This window comes from Desmodus rotundus, chromosome 2 (genome assembly GCF_022682495.2).
Source record: "Desmodus rotundus isolate HL8 chromosome 2, HLdesRot8A.1, whole genome shotgun sequence".
Lineage (NCBI taxonomy): Eukaryota > Metazoa > Chordata > Mammalia > Chiroptera > Phyllostomidae > Desmodus > Desmodus rotundus.
In genome coordinates this window covers 51263696-51288201 of record NC_071388.1, presented here as the reverse complement: position 1 = coordinate 51288201, position 24506 = coordinate 51263696, and the positions used below count along the sequence as shown (strand labels likewise).

At 36.5% G+C, this 24506-nt stretch overlaps 1 protein-coding gene across 9 annotated transcripts in view; it reads left to right on the top strand.

Moving 5' to 3' along the window:
• ATP13A3 (ATPase 13A3) overlaps positions 1 to 24506 on the top strand; it is an 85470-nt gene that overhangs the window by 27988 nt on the left and 32976 nt on the right. For 5 of the 9 annotated variants that reach the window (XM_053918223.2, XM_053918228.2, XM_053918222.2 and 2 more), the window contains 13 exons: positions 333 to 413; positions 1571 to 1640; positions 3176 to 3310; positions 3740 to 3812; positions 6131 to 6304; positions 9427 to 9606; positions 9897 to 10054; positions 10755 to 10943; positions 14597 to 14658; positions 18569 to 18719; positions 23341 to 23457; positions 24000 to 24017; positions 24338 to 24491. In XM_053918223.2, the coding sequence (XP_053774198.1) occupies positions 333 to 413; positions 1571 to 1640; positions 3176 to 3310; positions 3740 to 3812; positions 6131 to 6304; positions 9427 to 9606; positions 9897 to 10054; positions 10755 to 10943; positions 14597 to 14658; positions 18569 to 18719; positions 23341 to 23457; positions 24000 to 24017; positions 24338 to 24491 (1562 nt within the window). The remainder of the gene's footprint in view (positions 1 to 332; positions 414 to 1570; positions 1641 to 3175; positions 3311 to 3739; positions 3813 to 6130; positions 6305 to 9426; positions 9607 to 9896; positions 10055 to 10754; positions 10944 to 14596; positions 14659 to 18568; positions 18720 to 23340; positions 23458 to 23999; positions 24018 to 24337; positions 24492 to 24506) is intronic. The other 4 variants (XM_053918230.2, XM_053918226.2, XM_053918229.2 and 1 more) reach the window with 3 other exon arrangements.

Sequence of the window (24506 nt, the reverse complement as noted above, 5' to 3'; positions counted from 1 at the left end):
TTAGTTTAATTATTAGCTCCTACAGCTAATAGTGAAACTATTTTGGCACACAGCCTTAAAGGATAATATTAGTATACAAACTTCAGTATTCAGAGCCATTTTATCATGTGATACATACATTGTATAACTTAGTTGCCACGTTTAAGACTCAGACCTTTCATTATTGTTTATCTTAGGAATTTGAGATTTGAAAATTCTCACTCATTATTTCTGTTAAGGATTTCTACTTGTAAGGAAGTCACACTTTAAAATCAGGAATATAGAAAAATGAGGCATTAAGACATTTGGATATTTTAAACTTTGTTTAAAGTAAAAACTTTGGATTTATTTAGGGGACTGGATGAAGGTGTTTCTTGTACGTCAATTTATGAAAAGCATAGTGCAGGACTGACAAAGGGGATGCATGCCTACAGGTAATTTTTATCCAACTAAAGTCAGATCTGTTATCAAATTCCTAAGTGCAGTAGTATATACAGTCCACCCTTTCACCATATAGTTGTACATATTAACAGTTATTGCAATATTATAGACATAGTTGTTGACAACTTATTCATACTTTATTTGGGTAAGGTTGTCTCTCAGTTTAAGAATTAAAAAAATGTTGAAGCTGATGTTTCGAAGATACGAAAATATACCATATCCTGAAAATATACCATATTTCTTCGATTCTAAGGTACACATTTCCCCACATTTTAACATCTCTAAAAGGACGAGTGTCTTGTCACCCTTTATCTTTCTTGATGGTACATAAAATAATGGGTATGTCTTACAATTGATAGTATCTTAGATTTTATTGACATGTATTAGGAATAATGAACATGAGCTCAAATTTACCACAGTTAAAATTTGTAAATTGGGAGATAGAATCTTTTTTTATCATGTTATTCTCTGCTAAAGTATACAAATATATCAGTGTATTGCATATTTTAAAAATAAGTGCCATTTTCAAATTAAATTAGAAATTTTCTTATACTCCTGTAGTATGTTTTTTCAGTATTAGAATATTAAAAATTTTATTCTTTTAGACTTACACTTCTTACAAAACAAGAATTGCTCTATCATATATAAAGTACTATTTTAAGGAATTTAAGTGGACAATTTAAGCAACTTTTCTTAAGTATTTTTTTAAAGTCAAACGTACAGTATTTTGAAATAAACATTCTTAGTACAATATTATAAGAAAAATAGTATAGGGTACCTCAAATTTATTTAGTCTTTTCAAAATATTAATTGCAATTCAAAATTGTTGAGACCTATTGTGTTCAAGACTGGAAAACAAAATCTTTGCTGACACAATTGTAGATAAGTGGGAAAGATACTTGTCACACAAAAAAATGTCAGATGAATGAAACAAAATGGTAACAGTATAGTTATCGAGTATTGACCAACTTAATTGAAATACTATAGATAGAGAATTTGAATTGTAGAAGACAAGTATTTGGAAACATGAATGTTTAAGTTCTAGATTTAGGAGCATTTGTGGTTTGAGCCTTAGGTAATGAATTGCCTTCCCAAAATTATACTATTATGTAATATAATGTAATGCTATTATTATATTTTCTTGCCATAGAAAATTGCTTTATGGAGTAAATGAAATTTCTGTGAAAGTGCCTTCTGTTTTTAAGCTTCTAATTAAGGAGGTAAGACTATATTGTACATGTGTCAGCATTTCTGATCAATGGATTTGTCAAGTTGTAAAGAACCATGATTTAAGTAATAGGAAGACATTCTTAGTTTTCTGTTTTCTCACTCTTTTTTGTTGTTTTCTTTTGTTGTTGTTGAGTTTTGTTTTTACTTGGAGAGTAACACTGGTAGAGAAATAATTTGACATAGGACTTATCTTTTTGCATGTCTATTTTTTTTGCTTTTCTTTTATGTAGAAGTTTTTCCTTTTCCTTTCCTTTCTTCCCTAAGGAAGTCACACATCTAAATCTTGCCCTTAAAGGTGTGTACTCCTGCCTTTTTTGTTTTCTGATTTTTAAACAGTTTATCATGTTTTATTCTTTACATGGCATTTTGTGGTACATTATTGGAAACTAGATGTTATACCAAAAGTTTGGAGTAGAAAACATGAGCTGATGATCATATAGAGGAATTTGCACTTTAGCCTGGGAGGAAAACGTGTTAGTAGCTACTGTAGTGACTGTTCAGTTGTAAGTGCTGTAGAAGAGGTATGAGTAAAGGTGGTGCATGTAAAGGAAGAGAGTAAGGGATGTTGCCTAGCAGCATTAGGCTCTCCAGTTTGTCTTTTGCTTTTTTTTTTTTCCTAAAGATCAAGTTAGCTGTATTGAGTGAATATTTTTAGTAGAAATAACATTGTTTTCCATCAGTTCTTGAGAATGGCCATGTAATGTTGCTTTAGAACATAGCGAAGTGGTTAGGAATTAGAAAGCCTGGTTTGTAATATGGTTCCATCAGTAACTAGCTTCAATCATCAGAAAAATCTTTCTCTTTGCTGCTTTTTTATCTACAAAAGTGGAGTAAATCCTTTCTGATTATCTCATCTGATTTGGAAGTAAAATGGGACTCTATATGTGAAGTGCCTTGAAAAGTATGAAAGCATTAATTTTAAGACATTGGGGTTTTATTAATGAAATTGATAATATAGTATGAAATTTGGGTAAATGAAGTCCATTGCAGGGCTCCTGTTATCTCTTTTTACTCAGGTTTTAATCTTTAATTATTTCCTTAGAGAAAGCAAAACAGTATAACTTACATTTTTCTTCCCTTTGGACTGTAGCAAACCTTTCACTTAAAAGTAAATCATATTTACAGTTCAAAAAAAGTAAACATTTGTTCCAACTGATTAAAACTTTTGTATCTTTTAGTAGCCTAGCATGTATTGTTAAGTAAATGTACTTTATTGCTAAAGCAGAATGAAGAACAGCTATATTCACACCTTTTAACTTCCTATGTTTGGCATGAATCAAATGTATGTTAATAATTGAAGCTTACTTAGCCAAATGCTAGTAACTTAATGGTTAAAAAAAAAGTGCTGTGCTGCTGTCTTGCCCTCCTCTTTGGGTAGTACAGGTTGCTATAGGGACCATAGAGTTTATCCTGTAGGTGTCTTGTTAGTTACACCTTAAATGAAAAAGTGGAAAACCTGTTGGTTATAACTGTCTCATTCATTTTGACTTACAAATCGTGTTTGGGTTTTTTTTGTTTTTTACAGGTTCTCAACCCATTTTACATATTCCAGCTGTTCAGTGTTATACTGTGGTGCACTGATGAATATTACTACTATGCTCTAGCCATTGTGATTATGTCTGTAGTATCAATCCTAAGTTCCCTATATTCCATTAAAAAGGTAAGTCCAACTTATTATGGGTTTCACAATTGTATTTGTATTTTGTAAGGTGTATAAAATAGTACTTGGTACAAAGTAATACTCAATACAGCTTTTCTTTTAGTTATATGAATATGTCCTTTTTTTTTGAAGTGGGGTAAGACAGATGTTTCTAAGAGTCAGATTACTACTTGACTTCTTAGAGTCCCTAGGGATCTTAACACAGACTACAATACTGGTTCTACCGTTTTCAGGGATAAAGTGTGTCTAACTTTGTTGGTAGCTAAAACATTGAATAATTTTTTAGTCTTTTAGTCTTGACATTTTTAAAGGCAGAGTTATAAGCATTCATTGTATTAACTTACATTATTTTATAGCATCCTTGCTTTTTAATATCTTGAAGAGTGGGTTTATATTAGCTCTTTTGAAATCATTTTTTTTTAATTTCAGCAATATATTATGTTGCATGACATGGTGGCAGCTCACAGCACTGTGAGAGTTTCAGTTTGCAGAGTAAATGAAGGTAAGTACTTCAGGTGACTCTTGACAGAAATAAACCAAAAAAGATTTCCATTAAGCAATAATATATAAAGCAAGCCATGTGTAATATATATACACACAAATTAATTTCTTAAAAAATAAAAATGTGTTTGGAGTTGTACTCATCTCTGAGTTTGTATCAAATCCATTTACGTAAAATCGTTTTTTATTTTTCTATAATGTAACAGATAGTATACTAGGCTCTGAGGATGCAGTGATTACCAAGATGGACATAGTCTTTTCTATCACTGAATTTCAGACTAGTTGGAAAGAGAGATGATAAATAGTAAAAATAAAGTGTGACAAATGCTGTGATAGGGAGAGGTCAGGGAGCTTGTTAGATATTAGAGAGCACTCATTTTACTGTGGGTGTCAGGGATGGTTTCTTTGAATATAAGTATTTTTTAAGTGATTGAACTACTCAGATAAGAGGTAGGTGAGAAGGTGGTGGTATGGGAGGAATGAGAGTGGGAGAGGAGGAGGGTGCTAAGTGCCCAAAGGCCTGGCGTTTGGTCATCAGAAAAACTGAAATTCAGTGTGGCAGGTGTGGAAAGCTGATGACGGACAGCCTTTTAAGGCATGTTAAGGAATTTTGACTCATTCCAAAGTGCAATGGAAAGCTATTGAAGGGTTTTAAGCAGTGGAAGTGATCTGATCATTATTTGCCATTTGGAAAAAAATTATTCTGACTGCCATGTTCACACTGGTTTAGAGGGGAGTAATATTGAAGGAATGAAATGGATTGAGGTGAAGGTTGTGGAAATGGAGAGAAATGATATGGGTTTGAAAGATACTTAAATGTGGGCACTGAACAGGATTTCCCTATTCATTGGATGCAAGGGGATAGAGCAGTGTCAGGCTACGGAATGGACGTTGGTGCCATTTAATTAAATAGAAGGAGAAGCAGGATTGTAGGGAAGGATTACGTTATGGACATGTTAGTTTGGTGAAATATTGAAGAGATAAAGTAAATAAGGGGGAGGTAGCCACTTAGATTTATCAAGAACAGTAAATCAGTCTCCATTTGCTTCGCTCAGTATACCACATCCAAATGTAAACACTTTGGCCTAGAAGTTCCTTCCCATTGCCTGCTGGTGACTTGCTACTTTAGCTGGGAGTATCTGTCTGTCTCCCATAGCTGCAGTCTTAAATGTGTCAGCTAACTGATGCTCCTCTTCCTTCTCTGCTCCTGCTGAAAATACTGGGCATGCTAGGGCATATGTCATTCAACTTGTCCTATCCCCTTTGTATAGTCTAACAACACATCACTGATATTTTGCTTCCTGGTAGACTTAAGAAGAGTAGAACTTCAAGTGGTGTTAACAGCTTTAAAAGAGTTTTAAAACCAGGTATCTTATTTAAAAATGAACATTATTATAATTACTGTATACTAAATATTATTAGAATTCTTTTAAAGATTTTTTTCCTCATAGCTTAGTACACCCCTTTTTTAATTATTTTTTACAAAAGAATGTTTGTCCTACAAACTAATGTCACAAACAGTAGTTTTGCCTTACCCATTTTTGTTTATAAACTAGTGTAACTATCTCCTGAGCATAGTGTTAAAACTGGGTGGGAAAAAGAATTAGGGGGAGAGAGAGAATGCCCAAATATAAGATAATCCTAAAGAAAAACTTGTAACTTGGGGAGATCTTTTTAAAAAGTATTTAGCTCGCTTGAATATAATATACAAATTTCTAAGGAAATAATGAACTAGATAAAATACCACAATGTTTATTTTATAAATTTATTTAAAATAATATCTAAAATATTATTAGGACTATTTTAGAATATTAGAAGGCAGTGAGACTTTATAGGTTATAAGTAGTGGCAGTGAGAAGAAGAATACTGTAAAAAATGCTGTTAAAAGTGAGTACGCTAAAATTTCCAGTGCCTTCCTCTGTTTCCCAAGGGTTATAGAAATCTAAGTTTATCTACCTATTGCAGGGGATCTCATGAGAACTTACTCATGAGAGTAAGTTTTTTCTAAGGGGGCTATTTTCTCAGAGGGCTACTAGCTGAAATTGATACTTGAGTGTTGTTATGAGTGTCAGAGGCCACCCACCTGTTTGGTCAGAGGGGACTTGGCATCACCTGTGCACAGTTGGTGTCCCGTCAGGGCAAACCAGCTGACATCCATAAACACCAGGTATTGTTAGCCTGAGGAATAATAAACTTACTTATTAAAACTTTTCATTTATTGGAATTTTCCTGTTTAAGTCCATTATATTTATAACATCTTATTGAGATCAGGTGACCTTTTGTTTATGTTTATTCTAAGTTGAAGAATTTTCTTTTCAGACTTTCTCCCTCCCCGCTCCCATTTTCTTTCTTTAAATCCAGAAAGTGAAGAGATCTTTTCTACAGACCTTGTACCAGGAGATGTTATGGTCATTCCATTAAATGGGACAGTCATGCCTTGTGATGCAGTACTTATTAATGGTACTTGCATTGTAAATGAAAGCATGTTAACAGGTAAACTAAACAAAATGGGTAAAAATCACATGAGTTGTTTATAATGATATTGGATTAAGTGGTTACTGATTAATTTATTTAAAAATTAGCTATGCTGTTTGTATCCTTTATTTATGAATGCTATGATTGTCATGGAAATTGAAATGTTTGTTTTTGTTTTTATTCGGAGGGAACCAAATTCTGCATTATTCTCAGCGGCGATAATAAATCACTATTCTGGTTATCACTGCATTTCTTAGCATGTTCCTGGCCACTCTTTTGACATGAGGAAATGCTTTATAGTAAGGGAAGGGGAAAGAAGTCCTTAGCCTACAGAGAATGCAGCATCTTTACTTCCCCTTTTGATGTGTAGAAAGTGGCATAAAGACTATATTTCTCGTAAAGCAGGGAGAAGTAGACTTCAAAATGATTTCCATTTGGAAATTCACAATCTAAAGATAGAGCTTTATGTATTTTTTAATCACATGAATTGTTTTTTATTGTCATAGTTAATCTGCTAAGAAAGGGATTTCTATATAATATATTTTCAAACTGAAGAATCTTGTCTTAGACTACTGGTCAAGATGGAGGTGTAGGTAGACATGCTTCACCTCCTCACGCAACCACAGGAGAATTACAACTGTATCTCAAAACAAGCAACAAACAGAGCTGTCAGAAAATCAAGCTGTATGGAAGCCCGACAACTAAGGACTTAAAGAAGCCACATTCATCCAGATGGGTAGGAGGGGCAGAGTCATGGAGACAGGTGGAGAGTTCGCCGTGGCAGAATGGGCAGTCCCACACTCAAGCATGGTGGATAAAAGTTGGGAGGGATACCTTGGGAGTGAGTGATCGCAGCTCCAGGCAGACAGCACAACCCAGGGTTAGAGCACTGGGAAGATAGATCTCTATAACTTCTGGCTATAAAAACCAGTGGGGATTGGGGCAGTGGAAGAAACTACTGGATTTTTGGGACACTTCGTTTAAAGGGCCCACATGGACTTAGAACATATGCACACCCACCCACTCTGGGATTCACTACCAGGCAATAGCTTGAAGGGTGCCTGTCACATGTGGGAAGTAGATGAAATGACTGGAGATGGACAAATGTTGGGCAAACCTCCAGAATCCAGGCAGAGACATTTTCCCCTCTCTGAGCCCTCTGCCCACACAGAGCCACAATGTTGTAAAGCGGGTTGCCCTATCCTGCTGTTATTTAAGGTTGTGCCCCACACAATTTACAGGTGCCTTTTCCAAGAAAGGGAGTCAACAGCTTTACCTAATACACAGAAACAAACACAGGGAGGCTGCAAAATTGAGACAAAGAAATATGGCCCAAGTAAAAGAATAGAACAAACCCCAGAAAAAGAACTAAATGGAATGGAGATAACCAACCCATCAGATGCAGAGTTCAAAATACTGGTGATAAGAACTGCTCAAAGAACTCACTGAGTACAGCAAAAACACAAGGGAAGGAATGAAGGTTACACTAAGTGACATAAAAATGTACAGAGAACCAACAGTGGAGAGGATGAAGCTGAGAATCAAATCAATTACTTGAAACACAAGGCAGGAAAAAGCATTCAATCAGAATAGCAGGAAGAAAAAATAATTCAAAAAAATGAGGATAGGCTTAGGAACCCTCTGGGGCAAATGTAAATGTACCAACATCCAAATCATAGGGGTACCAGAAGGAGAAGAAGACAAGCAAGAAATTGAAAACTTATTTGAAAAAATAATGAAAGAAAACTTCCTTAATTTGGTGAAGGAAATGGACATACAAGTCTAGGAAGCACCAAGAGTCCCAAACAAGTTGATCCCAAAGGGGACCACACTAAGACTCATAACTAAAATGCCAAAGGTTAAAGATAAAGGAGAATCTTAAAAGCAGCCAGAGAAAAGCAGAGAGTTACCTACAAAGAAGTTCCCATAATACTCTTAGCTGATATATCAAAAGAAGCTTTGCAGGCAAGAAGGGACTGGCAAGAAATACTCACAAAGTGATGAAAAGCAAGGACCTAAAACCTAGATTATTCTATCCAGAAAAACTATCATTTAGAATGGAAGGGCAAATAAAGTGTTTTCCAGATGAGGTAAAACTAAAGGAGTTCATCATCACCAAGCCATGATTACATGAAATGTTAACAGAACTTCTTTAAGAAAAGATCAAGACTATGAACATTAAAAGGACAACAAATTCATAACTGTCAACAACTGAATCTAAAAAAACAAACTGAACAAAAGTAGAACAGGAATAGAATCATAGATAAGGAGATTATTTGGAGATTTATCAGCTGGGAGAGCAAATGGGGAGAATGGGGGAAAAGGTGCAGGGATTAAGAAGCATAATTGGTAGGTGTTAAATAGACAGAGGGATATCAAGAATAGTATAGGAAATGGAGAAGCCAAAGAACTTACATGCATGACCCATGGACATATGAACTAAGGGGGGTGTACTGCTGGAGGAGGGGGTTACTGGGCAGAGGGGGGCAAAGAGGGAAAACATTGGGGCAACTGTAATAAGATAATCAATAAAATATATATATATAAAAAGAATCTTAAAACACACACACCTAAATATCCCCACACACTTTTGGCTCTGAAGTTAAGAAGTATGGATGCTCCACAGAATTAAATTTCAGTGTTACAAAGAATTTAGCTGTTTGTTATTGTTTGGGAGAACTACCATACTACTTATTATTCCTCTCCCTTCTCCAGATGCCTTTTCTCTTTCTTGTGTGTGTGTGTGTGTGTTTACTGGGGGTTAGGAGTGGGTCTTCACATCTCTGCCTGCTTGAGGTTGCAAAGTGCTTTCCACTTCCTTTCTTACGGATAACAGTACAGGCGCTGAGGCTATGGCAACTTAGCTGGTTTCCTTATTTGAAACTTGAGACAATCTTTTAAATGATTATCTTTGAATCAAAAATCACTTTTGGGAATTGTGTGAGACAAGATTTGATATTTTGGAGCAAGGAAATTGGTAGACAAAAAGCTAATTGAATAAGGTATGTTATCCATTGTGAGAACTCTATTTTAATAGCTATTTGAACAGTATAACATTTATTGTATTCAGCATTTCAAGTTGTATGTATTTGACACTGATTTCTGTGCTTTATTATTATTATTATTTTTTTCTTTTTAAGGAGAAAGTGTTCCAGTGACAAAGACTAATTTGCCAAATCCTTCAGTGGAAATAAAAGGAATGGAAGATGAATTATATAGTCCAGAAATACATAAACGACACACTTTGTTTTGTGGGACTACTGTTATTCAAACTCGTTTTTACGCTGGCGAACTTGTCAAAGCCATAGTAGTTAGAACAGGTAAAAAAAACATTTGATCTCTCCTTGCATGGTTTAGCATATCTGACGTCTATGTAATGTTTAAAAAGAGATTCTGTGTTGAATATTGTGACAGCTACGTATGGTGCCATTTGGGGTACTGGAAATACCAAGGTGAACACTATGTAAATTATGTGGTTGTCTATCCACAAAGTTGTACACCTGAAACCAATACACACTAAAAAATACACACACACACACACACACACCCTGTTTTGAGAGAGAATTCTCATTTTCTTATATGTCATTTTCTTCTTTAATTTTTTAAAAAGGATTTAGTACTTCCAAAGGACAACTTGTTCGTTCCATATTGTATCCCAAACCAACTGATTTCAAACTCTACAGAGACGCCTACTTGTTTCTTCTGTGTCTTGTGGCAGTGGCTGCCATTGGGTTTGTCTACACTATTATCAATAGCATTTTAAATGAGGTATGTACATGGGACTCCTAGTAGGGTTTGATTCTTAATTGTTGCCTGTGACTACTGAGGATTTGAAAAGTGGCTAGTGAGACTGAAGAACTAAAATTTTAATTTAAATTAATTTAACTTAAAAAGTCATATGAGACTAGTAGCTACTATATTGGAAAGAACAGATACAGAACATTTTCATCATAGCAGGAAATTCTTTTGAATGGCTTTGGTTTAGATGATCTTTCACTTGCTGTCTGGTGACTTAAAAAAGGGAGGGACAACCACATGCTCATGATCACCTTTATTTTTTTAACTTCTGGGATATATGACATTAAAATTATTTGCTATTACTTAATTAGAGGTACTTTTGAGGGACCTTGCCAAATTTCTCTTTCTGTTCCCTGTGGAGACTGGTATAGTATAGTGCTTATAGTAAAAGTCAGCATCTGACAAATGTTTGTTAACTTTGAAGGGTATAGTATGTGAAGTATGTAGAGCTGTTAAAATGAGAATTTTCTTTGAAAATAGTTGTTATTCTACAAATCACTCAGAATTCATTGAGCTTTCTATATTGCAGTATATCTAAATGGAAAAGATTATAAAGGGCTGATAGTGTGTATTTTATTATATAAAATTGAAAATGGTTTTTCAATTTTTTCAATACCCTTACTAGATTAGTACATACTGGGGCACTGACACTTATTTTTTGTGATTATAGGTAGAGGTTGGAGTAATAATTATTGAATCTCTTGATATTATTACAATTACTGTGCCACCTGCACTTCCTGCTGCAATGACTGCCGGTATTGTGTATGCCCAAAGAAGACTGAAAAAAATTGGTATTTTCTGCATCAGTCCCCAAAGGATAAATATCTGTGGACAGCTGAATCTTGTTTGCTTTGACAAGGTTGGTTGAGTTTCATCATTGTTCTCAAAGATTACTTTGTAGCTTTTAAATACTTAGGTTAATGTTTTCTATATTCTTTATCAACCAATTTGTACTCATTCCTTTTTTTTTGTTTTATTGATTATGCTATTACAGTTCTCCCATTTTTTCCTCCCTTTTATTCCCCTCCGCCCTGTACTCCCCTCCGCCCTGTACCCCCCTCCCACCAGCATTCCCCCACCTTAGTTCATGTCCATGGGTCATACATATAAGTCTTTGCCTTCTCCATTTCCCGTACTATTTTTAACCTCCCCCTGTCTATTTTGTACCCACCATTTATGCTTCTTATTCCGTGTACCTTTTCCCCCATTCTCCCCCCACTCCTCCCCACTGATAACCCTCCATGTGATCTTCATTTCTGTGAATCTATTCCTGTTCTAGTTGTTTGCTTAGTTTATTTTTGTTTTTGTTTTTTTAGGTTGAGTTGTTGATAGTTGTATGTTGTCATTTTACTGTTCATAGTTTTGATCTTCTTTTTCTTAGATTAAGTAGTCCCTTTAACATTTCATATAATAAGGGCTTGGTGAGGATGAACTCCTTTAACTTGAATTTACCTGGGAAGCACTTTATCTGCCCTTGCATTCTAAATGATAGCTTTGCTGGGTACAGTAATCTTGGATGTAGGTCCTTGCCTTTCATGACTTGGAATACTTCTTGCCAGCCCCTTCTTGCCTGCAAGGTTTCTTTTGAGAAATCTGCTATTAGTCTTATGGGAACTCCTTTGTAGGTAACTGTCTCCTTTTCTCTTGCTGCTTTTAAGATTCTCTCCTTATCTTTCATCGTGGGTAATGTAATCAGAATGTGCCTTGATGAGTGCTTCCTTGGGTTCAACTTCTTTGGGACTCTCTCGGCTTCCTGGACTTCCTGGAAGTCCATTTCCTTTGCCAGATTAGGGAAGTTCTCCTTCATTATGTTTTCAAATAAGTTTTCATTTTCTTGCTTTTCCTCTTCTCCTTCTGGCACACCCCTGTGATTCAGATGTTGGAACATTTAAAGTTGTCCCATAGGTTCCTAAGCCTCTCCTCATTTTTTAAAATTCTTCTTTCTTCATTCTGTTCTGGTTGAATGTTTATGTCTTCCTTCTGGTCCCAACTGTTGATTTGAGTCCCAGTTTCCTTCATGTCACTGTTGGTTCCTTGTACATTTTGCCTTATTTTACTTTGCATAGCCTTTACTTTTTCCTCTATTTTGCGCTCATACTCAACCATTTTTGTGAGCATCCTGATTACCATTGGTTTGAACTCTGAATATGATAGGTTGGCTGTCTCCACATTGCTTAGTTGTGTTTTTTCTGGAGCTTTCATCTGTTCTTTCATTTGGGCCATATTTTTTGTCTCGACATCTGTTATGTAATAAGGGTCAATCCTTAGGTATTCACTAGGGCAGGCAATCCCGTGTCTGCATTATGATGCCGTCTGTGGGGGAGGTGTCCAAGAGGGAACAGTGCTGCTTGCTTGGCTCTTGGCTGGCTTTTAGTCACTTCCCCCACTACCCACAATCAAACTGGGCCCTTCTGGTACTGATTCCTGGGTGGGTGGGTGGGTTTGTGTGCATTCTAGGACCCTGTGGGTCTTTCCAACGAACTCTCCTGTGAGGCTGGGAGTTTCTGCTGCTGCCTCAACCCCCCTAGGTTTTTAAAGTCAGGTTTTGAGGCTTTATTTCCCCATGCTGGAACACTGGGTTGTGTGGTCTGTCTTGCTCCCCAGTTGCTCCTCCCAGTTTATCCCCATGCAAATGTGGGACCGCCTGCTCTTCCAGCTTCGGTTTTGCCCACCCCTGTCCTCTAGCCGCTGCCCTGCTCTGAGTCCTTTCTGCCCCAGCTGCCCATCTCTGCCCTTCCTACCAGTCTGGATGAATGTTTCTTCTTTAACTCCTTGGTTGTTGCACTTGCATACAGTTTGATTTTCTGTCAGTTCTGGTTGTTTTTTTGTTTTTCAATTTGTTGTACTCCTTTTGGTGTGCAAGGAGGCAAAGTATATCTCTACCTACACCTCCATCTTGGCTGGAAGTCTGCACACATTCCTTCATGTTCCTCTAATTTTGCTCTTTTTCAACTTACTTGGCATGTGAATCAATTTTGTATTTCTCTTCTCGTTACTTTCTAATTTTTAGTACTTTGGGTATTGCTTATTTGCCCATATCTGCAGTTGTCTAATCACTCATATCCAGAACAGTGTTTAGAAGTAGTAGTAGTAGCAGCAGCAGTAGCAGTAGAGGCTTCATGTTTTTAACAGAACGGGCTCCATACAGATATATTTACTGGAATTTTATTGCTGTTTATATATGTTTAGTGTTTTCTGTATGATTTTATTGAATATGTTTCAAAATAATGAAGGACACTGATTTTCCTGTTTTATGTGAAAATAACAAATTTTGTACTTGTGTGAAATACATCTAGCCTTTTTTCAACTGAAATTAGTTTTCCTGAAAGTTTTATTTTGAGAATTAAACCTGGGTAACTGATAAGATAAGAATTTGATTTTTGTACATCTTCATTATTAAAGAAAGGCAAATTTTTTTCTCATTTAAAAAAATTTTTTATTAAATGTATTGGGGTAACTGATTAATAAGATAAAAGTTTCAAGTGCACGTTAATTCTATTATACATCATCTATATATTGCATTATGTGCTCACCACACAAAGGAGACAAAATATTTTTTAACAATATTTTGTTGAAAAAAGAAATATTACATCCCAAGACTAAATTTCATATTTCTCTGTTCAGAAAATTTCACTTATGCTTTTCTTTTTTGGAAATGTTACTGGTAAAATTTTAAAGCAGATACAGATGTGCAGAGAAGATCAAATACAATAAACCCTCATGTACCCATTACCCAGCTTTAACAGTTGTCAGCATTTTGTCAATCTTTGTTTAGTCCCTCACTTTGAAAGTGGTAGCATCAGACATTCACCCATATGCCTCAAAGTATGTTTCTTTAGATGTTTTTTAAAACTCATTACCACAATACCATTATAATTGCTTACTGCAGTTAACAAAATTAACAGTTCCCTAGTATTAACTAACATCCAGTTTATAGTCAGGTGTTTCTGCCTTTCACAAAATGTCCTAAAATTTTACTGTTTGTTTTTTTCAGTCAGAATCCAAATGATTGCATTGGTTACAGTTAATCTGTAACAGTTGCTTTTCTTCCCAATCAGGGAAGAAATCCTGGTCATTTTGAGGAAATCAGGTCATTTACATCTAGATTTGGCTGATTGCTTCCCTTGATGTCATTCAACTTGTTCCCTTCCTTTTGTGACTTCTATGCCCTAATCTCTTTCTCCTATATAGGCATCCTTTATTGATTGATAGATTAATTGGTGTATTGTTCCTCTGTTGGTTTTTTAATAATATAAACACATAAATATACAGATGTACACATAAATGCCCACTTATATAGAGAGGATCCATACCATAAGGAGAACTCTTTACCCTTTTCCCCACTTTATTTATCCTGGAGTTTATTGTCTGTCAGCATGCGGGGATCTTACTGTTTCCTTTGTTTGTTTGCTTTAAACAGGTGTATAGTATGCCACTATGTGCGTATAGCAGTTTTTTATGATTTTTGTGTTTGGAGGTATTATTCATATTTTGTATGTATACTCTTTTTAGACTGGGACTCTAACTGAAGATGGTTTAGATCTTTGGGGGATTCAACGAGTGGAAAATACACGGTAAATATTAAGTAGCCTTGTTTCTTTTTTAGAAAATTTCTAATAAATATTTTAATATGTGAAACATTCAAACATATAAAAAGTAACAGACAGTTGACATTTTGTCATATTTGCTTCTTTTAAAAGATTTAAAATATTTAAAAGATTTAAAATATTACTGATACTGCTGAAGTTTTATTCAGCCCTTTCTCTACCCCTACCATCATTCTCAAATTGTGTTCTATTATTATCTTCGCTTTTTTTTTTTTTTAAAGAGAGAGGGGGAAAGGAGGGAGAAAGAGAGGGAGAGAAATATCAATGTGTGGTTGCCTCTTGCATGCCCCCAACTGGGGACCTGGCCCGCAACCCAGGCATGTGCCCTGACTGGGAATCGAATCAGCAACTGTTTGGTTGGCAGTCCAGCACTCAGTCCACTGAGACACACCAGCCAGGGCTGTCTTCGCATGTTTTTATATTTTCACTACATACATATCTTCCTAAATAAAAATCTGTCTATAAAAAATATACATAATTGATATCCTATAGATGTTTTTGCTGCTTTTTTGCCATTTATCATTGTTTTGAAGATTTATCAATGTTGATATGTATAGATCTAATTTATACTCTTAGCTGTTTTCCATTATGTGATTAAATCCTAATATCTGTTCTACTAATGGACCTTTTCAGTTTTTTTCTTCCCCTTCTCCTTCCACTTCCACAAACTGTTGCAATTAAAATTCTTACACACAACTTCTTGTGAGCATGTGGTTGAGTTTCAGTCAACTTACTTCCTAAAAGTGTCGATCGTTATATAGCACAGGCATGGCTACAGCCTTAGTGAGTATTGCCTAATTGCTCTCTAAGTGATGTTGCTAACTCACTCTCCCTTGGTGGATAAGAGCTCCCGGTTGCTCCACATGCTTGCCAAACTTGATATTGTCAGACTCCTAATTTTTGCCAAATGGGTAGATATGAAATGATATTTTATTATAGCTTTATTTTCATATTTAGCATTCTTGTGTGTTTTGTCAGTATACAGTCTAATTTTTTTATTGTGTTGTTAGTCTCTATCTTACTCATTTGTTAGAAGTCCTTTGTATTTTCTGAATAGTAATCTTTTTCAGTAGCATGCATTGCAGAAATGTTCTACCAGTCTGTCTCTTCTTTTTACTTTGTTGTTGTTGTCTTTGGGTGCTAGACGTTTTATTGCTATGGTTGTGTTTATGTCATTTTTTTCTCTTAAAAATCTGTGGGAGTTTGGCTCACTATTTTTTGGTTCATGCAGTTTCACAGTTGCAAACTTATTTGTCCCTACTAATGCATCTTGACTTAAATTGTATTTCATCTAATGTTTTTATATAGTTAACATACCAGCCTTAATTTGCATATCTTCTTAATTTTTTAAAGATTTTATTTATTTATTTTTAGTTAGAGGGGAAGGGAAGGAGAAAGAGAGGGAGAGAAACATCAATCGGCTGCCTCACCATTGCTTCCAACGGGGGACCTGGCCTGCAGCCCAGGCATGTGCCCTGACCAGAATTGAGCTGGTGACCTTCTGGTTTGCAGGACGACATCCAACCCACTGAGCCACACCAGTTGGGGCACTTCTTAATCTTTTTACTTCTTAATCTCTTTACTTCTCAGTCTTTCTGTGCCTTGTGTTCACATTTATGGTGGTTTCAGATCAATGCATACACACATCTTCACGTATTTCTTTCTCATATTTTCTCAGTATTTTTGTATGTCCTAATCTTTTACTACTTATCCTTAAAGTATTAATAATTCATATTAAAAGCCTAAAGTTTATGGGTATCTTTATTTGTCCTCAAACACCATGCACTGTAGAATACTTTGATTATTCCCCTCCCTTATACATATTTATTGCATAATATTTGATGATTATGATTTTGGTTTTCTACAATCTCCATGCTAAGATTTACCTGGGTTTTTCAAAAATCTTTGCTAACCATTGCTTCTTGTATCTCATTCCTCCGCATTAAATTCCATTTTCTGTAACTACATTCATTAGGAACTCTCTGTTTCACTGTCTTTCTTGAGTGGTGGTGTAACTGTATCGATTTCTAGGTTGACAGTTTTGCTCTCTCAGCACTTTGAAGGAATTATTCCATCTCTCCTGATTCCTTTTGTTACTCCTGTTGAGAAGTCTTACTCTCTTTAGTAATCTTTTTTCTCCTGTGTTGTTTTAAAAATATTTCTTTATCTTTGATTTCTGCAGTTTCACCATCATCTTTTTATTTGTACAGGACTCATTTTGCTTTTTCTAAGGATATATGCTTGTCATAAATTTTGGGAATTTTTCATCTTCTTTCTGTTCCATTATGGCCTTTCCCCTATTGTTTCTTCACTTAGAAATCCTAACTGTATGTTGGACAGAAAACTTCATTTGATTCTTTCCAAATCCTCATCTCCCTTTCCCCCTCTCTAAGTCTTTAATTTAAAATCCCTTTTTGCATTTTTTTAGATTGCCATTCTACAGGGTCTGGCAAAAGTAATGCCATTGAGTGTGGTTGGTAGGGTATGGGAATGTCTTGCACGAGATGGGCAGCAATTTGAACGTTTCACCTAAAATGACATATGGTCTGCTTGAGCACGATGTTGCTGTGTTACAGAATTACGTGCTTATGATTTTGTGATAAAAGATTTTTATGTAATGAAAAAGGGGTGTTATTTGTGCCAGACCATGTATTATCTGAAATTTATGGGATTCTAATTCTTTGTTGTGTCTATTAATTAGTGAGAATTATTTCCTAGTGCATTGTTAAATTATGAACTCATCCTTAGCAGAATTTTCCTGTGAGAGTCCCTCCTTTGTGGTTGTGTTATGGGAGCTCCTCTCTAGAGAGCTTTGCCTTTGCTTGGCCAGGAACTTGGCCAAGAGTGGTATCAGTGGTGCCAGATAAACTTTAGTGTTATTTTCATAACTTGGGGATTTTCAAACCAGTCAGTAATATACAGTAAAACCCAAATCCCATCCCGAGTAGTGTAGTGGCTCAGAATTTAGTCCCTGAAACCTGACCTGTGGTTGAATCCTTGAACTCTGTCACTTATGTGCTCTGTAACCTTGGCAAATACTTAACCACTCTGCTTCGGTCTCCTCGTCTTTAAAATAGGGGTTATAAAACAACTTCCTATGCTGTGAGGATGAGATGAGGCAAATATACTTAAAGTTTTTAGAACAGTGCCTAGTGCACGGTAAATATTATATAGATATTAACAATTTTCTTGAACTTTGGGCAGGGATTGAGGATGAAGAGAAATAAGCTTATTGTTTGTTATGCCTTTGTGCCTGTGAGTACATTTTTTATTTTAGTATACTGTTTTTCCAAGGATGTAGCTCTTGAAGAACACTAGCTGTCTTAGTTTCAAGTCCCCACTTTGTATGTGGCCTGGACTTTGTCTCCTGTTCCAATGCGGGTATGTTTGGTGGCTCCCTAAGAAGGCTCCCCTCCCTTCTTTCCTCTCCCCCATGTAGTCACAGCATCTGCAAGTTTATACCCCTCTGGTTTTCCTTTCCTTCTATTTCTGGCTCTTGAAAATTCCCTTTTGTTTCTTGTGAGCTCAGTTTTACATTGAAAAGATTATGTGTTACACATTTATTTTATGTTTTTGTAAGAGTTTTTCTAATCTACTATATGTCCATAGGCAGGAGTTTTAATTATTATTTAGTAGCTAGAATTTTCTACAGTGTTATATCTGGCCTAGTTATTCAGAATCTAAGACAATACTGTATTTTAGTCATGTATAATTTTCATGGAAGAAAATGTTTTTGAATCTCTAAAACTTTAGTTACAATGTGCTGAAGTGCAAACATTTTATTTCCATTTTTTAAAATTATGAAACCTGAATATTGTTAGAATATTGTCCTGAGTCTTGGAATTCATGAGTCTAATTCAGTACATTTTCTGTTTAGTTTTCTTTTGCCAGAAGAAAACGTTTGCAATGAGATGTTGGTAAAGTCTCAATTTGTTGCATGTATGGCTACTTGCCATTCACTCACAAAAATTGAAGGAGTGCTTTCTGGTGATCCTCTTGATTTGAAAATGTTCGAAGCCATCGGATGGGTAAGTTTAATATTTTAAAGCACAAGTAACTTCAGGAAGATAGAGTAAAAATTACCTTACAGAAGTATTATTTCTGCTGGTTATTTCGATGACAGTTTGCCTTGTACCATGAAAGGAACTATATAATTTTTAAAGGTGCATCACTGGAGAGATCATTATAATTGTATAAAGAAAATGTTTGTTTTAGTTAGATTGACTCACTTAAACACCTTTAATAGAGGATGACCTGCTCAGACCCCTGCTTTATGTGTATAATAGATAATCAGCTGTCAGCACCTTGGGGCAGTAAGCCTGAGTCAGTAAGATGATCTTCGGAGCTACAGTTTAGTGGTCAGGTAAAGAGTACAGAGTAGTGATGTGTCTTTAGTGTCTTTGTCCTCATCTTACACTTCCTGTATCCTTACACACAGAGGTTTGTGTTTGGTTTTCCTCCTACGTGTTTTGCTATTGATAATTTTGATTTCTTTGTGCTTTATTATGTTCTTTGGTTGTTAACTATTCCATTCCACTGCATTCAGTTCTTTCTTTTTCTCTTTGCTTTTTTTTTTTAAAAGAGATTTTAATTTATTTTTAGAGAGAGGGGAAGGGAGGGAGAAAGAGAGGGAGAAAAACACCAATGTGTGGTTGCTTCTCGGGGACCTGGCCTGCAACCCAGCTGTGTGCCCTGACTGAGAATTGAACCAGCAACCGTTTGGTTGGCAGTCTGGTGCTCAATCCACAAAGCCACACCAGTCAGTGCGTATTCAGTTCCTTTAAAGATGCAGTAACAGTTTTGTTTTTAAAGTTCCCTTCTGGCATCTGAATGATTTATTTTCTCTGGGCCAGTATTGGGGGTTTTTGTTTGTTTGTTTCTCTTCCATATCCTTAACGTTTTTTTATGCTTTTTGTTTTCATTATACATCTTGATGATACTTTCGTATTTAAGAATGAAGGTCTGATTTGATAACTCTAGGTAGCTGCAGTGAAGTTTTTAACCTCAATATGTATGTAAAACCATTTTCTTGAGAAGCATCTCCCCTGAATAAGAAGGCTGACTAGGGGGAGCTTGTGTGTCGAGGGTGTGTTGAGGGCAGACATTCTTCAGTTTCAAAGAAGCAGAATTAGTCTTCAGGTTGAATTCCTCACATACTCCAACAGTGCTTCCACAAGTAGGGTTTTACTCTGGAATATCTCTAGGGAATGATTCCTTTATTTTGTTTTTTGGTCTTTGCTTAGCTCAGCTATTCTGGTTGATAGGAAATGTTCCCCCATCTCATGTATGTCCTCTTCTGTTTATTCTGGGCTCTTGTTCCCTCCATTGCTGTAATCATCAATACGGTTCCGGTTTGACTTTGTGTCCTCATTGGAAATCTCCTCTCCCTACTTGCCTTTTTATTTACCTTTTCAGGTTTATTTTCTGTGTGTTGTGTGTGTGGTGTTGAGATTTTGAAAGGGAAGGAGATGAATGAGTGGATAAGTGCTCTACCATCTTCTGAAAACTCACAGTAAACACTTCTCAAATTTAATTTTCTAAAGGAGGCCCACTTCGTTTGTAGAGAGTAAAGCAAAATAGGACTGATTCATTTTTGATCTTCTTTCAAGCTTCTCTACAATGAATAGATTTACAGTAGATTTTAGTGTTTGTAGAATTTTAAAAAATGGGTTCGATAAGTAAGTTTGTATAATTGCATGTTTTGCTGACTTAATGCTTTAATGCTTGGTCTTACCAGAAAGGATCAAGAAATGTTTTCATATAACTGATCACTACTGCTATTTGGTGTGATAGAAGCCCTGTGAGATGTATCCCAATTTCAGAGATATTAAAGTGTGTCTTAGAATTGTGTAAAATAGGCTAATTGGGCATAGTTCACTCCCCATCATTTTCCTATCGATTGATTCCTCCATTTGTGGAGTCAAATTAGTTTGTTTTTCATGTATCTTTTTAATACAAGTTCTTATTTGAATTTTTTTTTAACAAAAAAGTGTTTTTATAGTCAATTTTAAGGGGTTAGGGTAGTGGTATCCAACCTAACTAGAAGAGTGCAAACTGAAACAATAAACTTATATCTTTGGATCTCAATATGTTCTTGACCCATTGGTTCTGTCAACCATATCTGAGGTACATAATATGTTTGGACACTTTCATGTTAGCAGAAAGGAATTCCTGGATGATAGATTGCAAATTTAGCAACTATAAAAACATTTTTTAAAAAATAGAATTAGTCTCTGAGCCCTACAGGTTGTAGGAGCAAAATTAGAGAAATTTTTCTCTGTTTCTTTATTCCACTTATAACGTCTTCCTCTTCTCTCCCACGAGGTGCTAGGACTTTAACTAGCTTTGGTTTTTTGTTTGTTTTTTTAATTTAAAGTTCTATTGATTATTTTATTATGGTTGTCCTGATTGTTCCCTCTTTGCCTCCCTCCACCCAGTGCCCCCTGCTCCCTGAGGCAATTCCCCTACATTGTTCATGTCCACGGGTCATGCATATAAGTTCTTTGGCTACTCCATTTCCTATACTGTACTTTACATCCCCATGGCTCTTCTGTAATTACCTATTTGTACTTCTTAATCCTTCACCCACTCTCCCTCTCCCCACTTCCATCTGACAACCTTCCGGTAACTAACTTCTTTTCTCTTGCTGCTTTTAAGATTCTGTCTTTATCTTTAACCTTTGGCATTTTAATTTTGATGTGTCTTGGAGTGGACCTCTTTGCACCCATCTTGTTTGGGACTCTCTGTGCTTCCTGGACTTGCATGTCTATTTTCTTCACCAAACTAGGGAAGTTTTCTTTCACTGTTTTTTCAGGTAGATTTCCAATCTCTTGCTCTTCCTCTTCTCTTTCTGGAACCTCTAGGAGTTGAATGTTGCTCCTCTTAAAGTTGTACCAGAGGCTGTTTATATTATCCTCATTTTCTTGGATTCTTTTTTCTTCTTACTATTCTGCGAGGTTGTCTTTTGCTTCCTTACATTCCAAATCATTGATTTCTGAGCTTCATCCATTCTACTGTTGTTTTCCTGTAAATTGTTCTTAATTTCAATTGGTGTATTCTTTGTTTCTGACCGGGTCTTTTTTATGCTGTTGAGGTCCCCACTGTGTTCCTTGAGTATTCTTATAACCAGTTATTGGAACTCTGCACCTGATAGATCACTTATCTCCATTTTGTTTATTAGCTCTTTTCTGGAGTTTTGATCTGTTCTTTCAAATGGGCCATGTTTCTTTGTTTCCTCATTTTGGCAGCCTCCCTGTGTTTGTTTCTATGTATTAGGTAGAGCTGCTTTGTTTTCATGCCTTGGTAGTGTGGTCTAATGTAGTAGGTGTCCTGTAGGGTTCAGTGGCACAGCCACCCCTGTCACCCAAACTGGGTACTCAAGGTGCTGCCTTCGTGTGGGCTGAGTATACCCTCTTCTTGTAGTTGAGCCTTGGTTGCTGTTGGCAGATCAATGGGAGGGATTTACCCAGGCCAGTCAGCTGCAAGGACTAGCTGTGGCCACTGACCGCCAATTTCTGCCCTCCTTGGAGGATCAGCTGTGCAGGGGCAGGGTGGTGGTGCTCCAGTGTAATCTGTAGCTGTACACTGGGTGTGTAGGCCCTGGGGTTTCCTGGGTGGTACAAGCCAAGGTTAACCCCCACCTGTGTTTTGCCTGGGGCCACCCTGCCTTAGCTGTAAAACAATCTGAGATACCTGCTTCTTGTGCTGGGCTTGGAGATTCCCAGGTGAAGGGAAGCCAGTGACTCTAATCTGGCTGCCTATAGGACTCACTAAGCCAGCAGTTGCTTGTTTGATAGGATTTAGGAGCCAAGACCAGCCATTCTTCTGTAAAAGCAGCTTGGGTGGGCCCATAGTTGGGTCCTCCAAGGTGGGTCACACAGTGTTAGCCACATTGATAAAGTCTCAGATGTGGCACCAGCCTATGGGCTCTGGGGGGGGGAGGGTTCAGCCAAGGGACAATGGCCTCTACTTGCCCTGATGCCACACACTTTCCCTGTATACCACTGGTACCTTTCAAGCTGCCACCCTAGTGCTAGGGCTCAGAGGGAGCGAGTCTGAGTATCTGAGTCCCTGTGTGGGTTCCCCAAGAGAAACTGCTTAGGGCTCCAGCAGCCTACTCCACTGACTCAATTCTCGCTGGTTTTTGCAGCCAGAAGTTATGGGGACTTAGTTTCCTGGCACTGGAATCCTGGACTGGGGGGCTTGGTGTGGGTCTGGGACTCCTCGCTCCCAAGATATCCCTCCTGAATTTTTATCCACGTGGGTGTGGGGCTAGCCCATTCATTGTCTGCACTCCTCCTACCACTCTTGATGGATGTGGTTTCTTCAATTCCATAGTTGTCAGACTTCCATTCAACTCGATTTCTGACATTCCTGAGTGATGGTTGTTCTGTATTTTAGTTATAATTTTGCTGGGGTTGTGCAAAGAGGTGAGCCATGTCTGTCTACATCACCATCTTGATTGGAAGCCCCTAGCTTTGTTTTTATTTTGTTTTATTTAGGCTAATAATCTAATAGTGCTCATTTATTCCTTGAACACTAAAATTTTTTTAACTGAAAGCAGCCATAGTGTTTTGTTTAAAAATGGAACCAGTAAATTCAGTTTTAAAATTCAGTTATAAAACAGTATGTTGAATATTTTCTGTTCAGATTCTAGAAGAAGCAACTGAAGAGGAAACAGCACTTCATAATAGAATTATGCCAACTGTAGTTCGTCCTCCAAAGCAACTGCTTCCTGAATCTACACCTGCAGGAAACCAGGAGATGGTGCGAAATTACTTTAAGCTGGATTATATTGTTGGTGCCCATATTTAATCCTAAATTTGAAATATAACTAGAAAATGAAATCACATGTCCTTTAACTCTCATGCAGATATGAATATTTTAACTGTGGTTATTAGAAACTGCACTTGGGCCGTTGCAGATACTCTTTGTAAAATACTGAGATTTATTTCTTAGTACCATTACTTTACCTTCATATTTCCTCAGCAGCTTAGTGCCCTGTGATTTAGATACATGGTGATGTGGTGAGATGCTTTATTTTTGGTTGGATATTTAAATATATTTTCCTTAGTTTATTTTAGGACTTAAAATGTTCATATTTTAGGATAACAATATTTGAAAATATTCAAGAATTTTCTTTTAAATGGGAAGCAGGGGAGAAGCAGTCTTGAAACATGACTTTGAAATAATCAAAGTTCCTTGCTGTTTTTCAGACAGTGTTTTGTGGATGCATTATTTTTTTATCTTGAGTATGTTAATGGACTTAATCTGTACTATTTCCTTTGTTCTTTTTGTTTCATTTTTAGGAGCTGTTTGAACTTCCAGTAAGTGAAGAATGTTTACTTGTTACCTAAGTATATTTGTTTTAATTCTTAAAGAATAATAAATGCACCCTGACTGGCATGGCTCAGTTGGTTGAGCATTGGCCCATGAAGTGAAAGGTTGCTGGTTCAGTTCCCCATTGGGGCACATGCCTGAGTTGTGGGCCAGGTCCCTGGTTGGGGGTGTGCAAGAGACAACCAACTGATCGATGTTTCTCTCCCTTTCTTTTTCCCTCCTTTCCCCTTTCTCTAAAAAATAAATAAAATCTTTTTTAAAAAAGAGACAATAATACATGCTTTGTGTATCTTTTGAAATTATGCAGGCTATTTATGAGATAGGAATTGTTCGCCAGTTCCCCTTTTCTTCTGCTTTGCAACGTATGAGTGTGGTTTCAAGGGTCCTGGGAGATAAGAAAATGGATGCCTACATGAAAGGAGCACCTGAGGTCATTGCCAGTCTTTGTAAACCTGAAACAGGTAAGGAGCCAACCA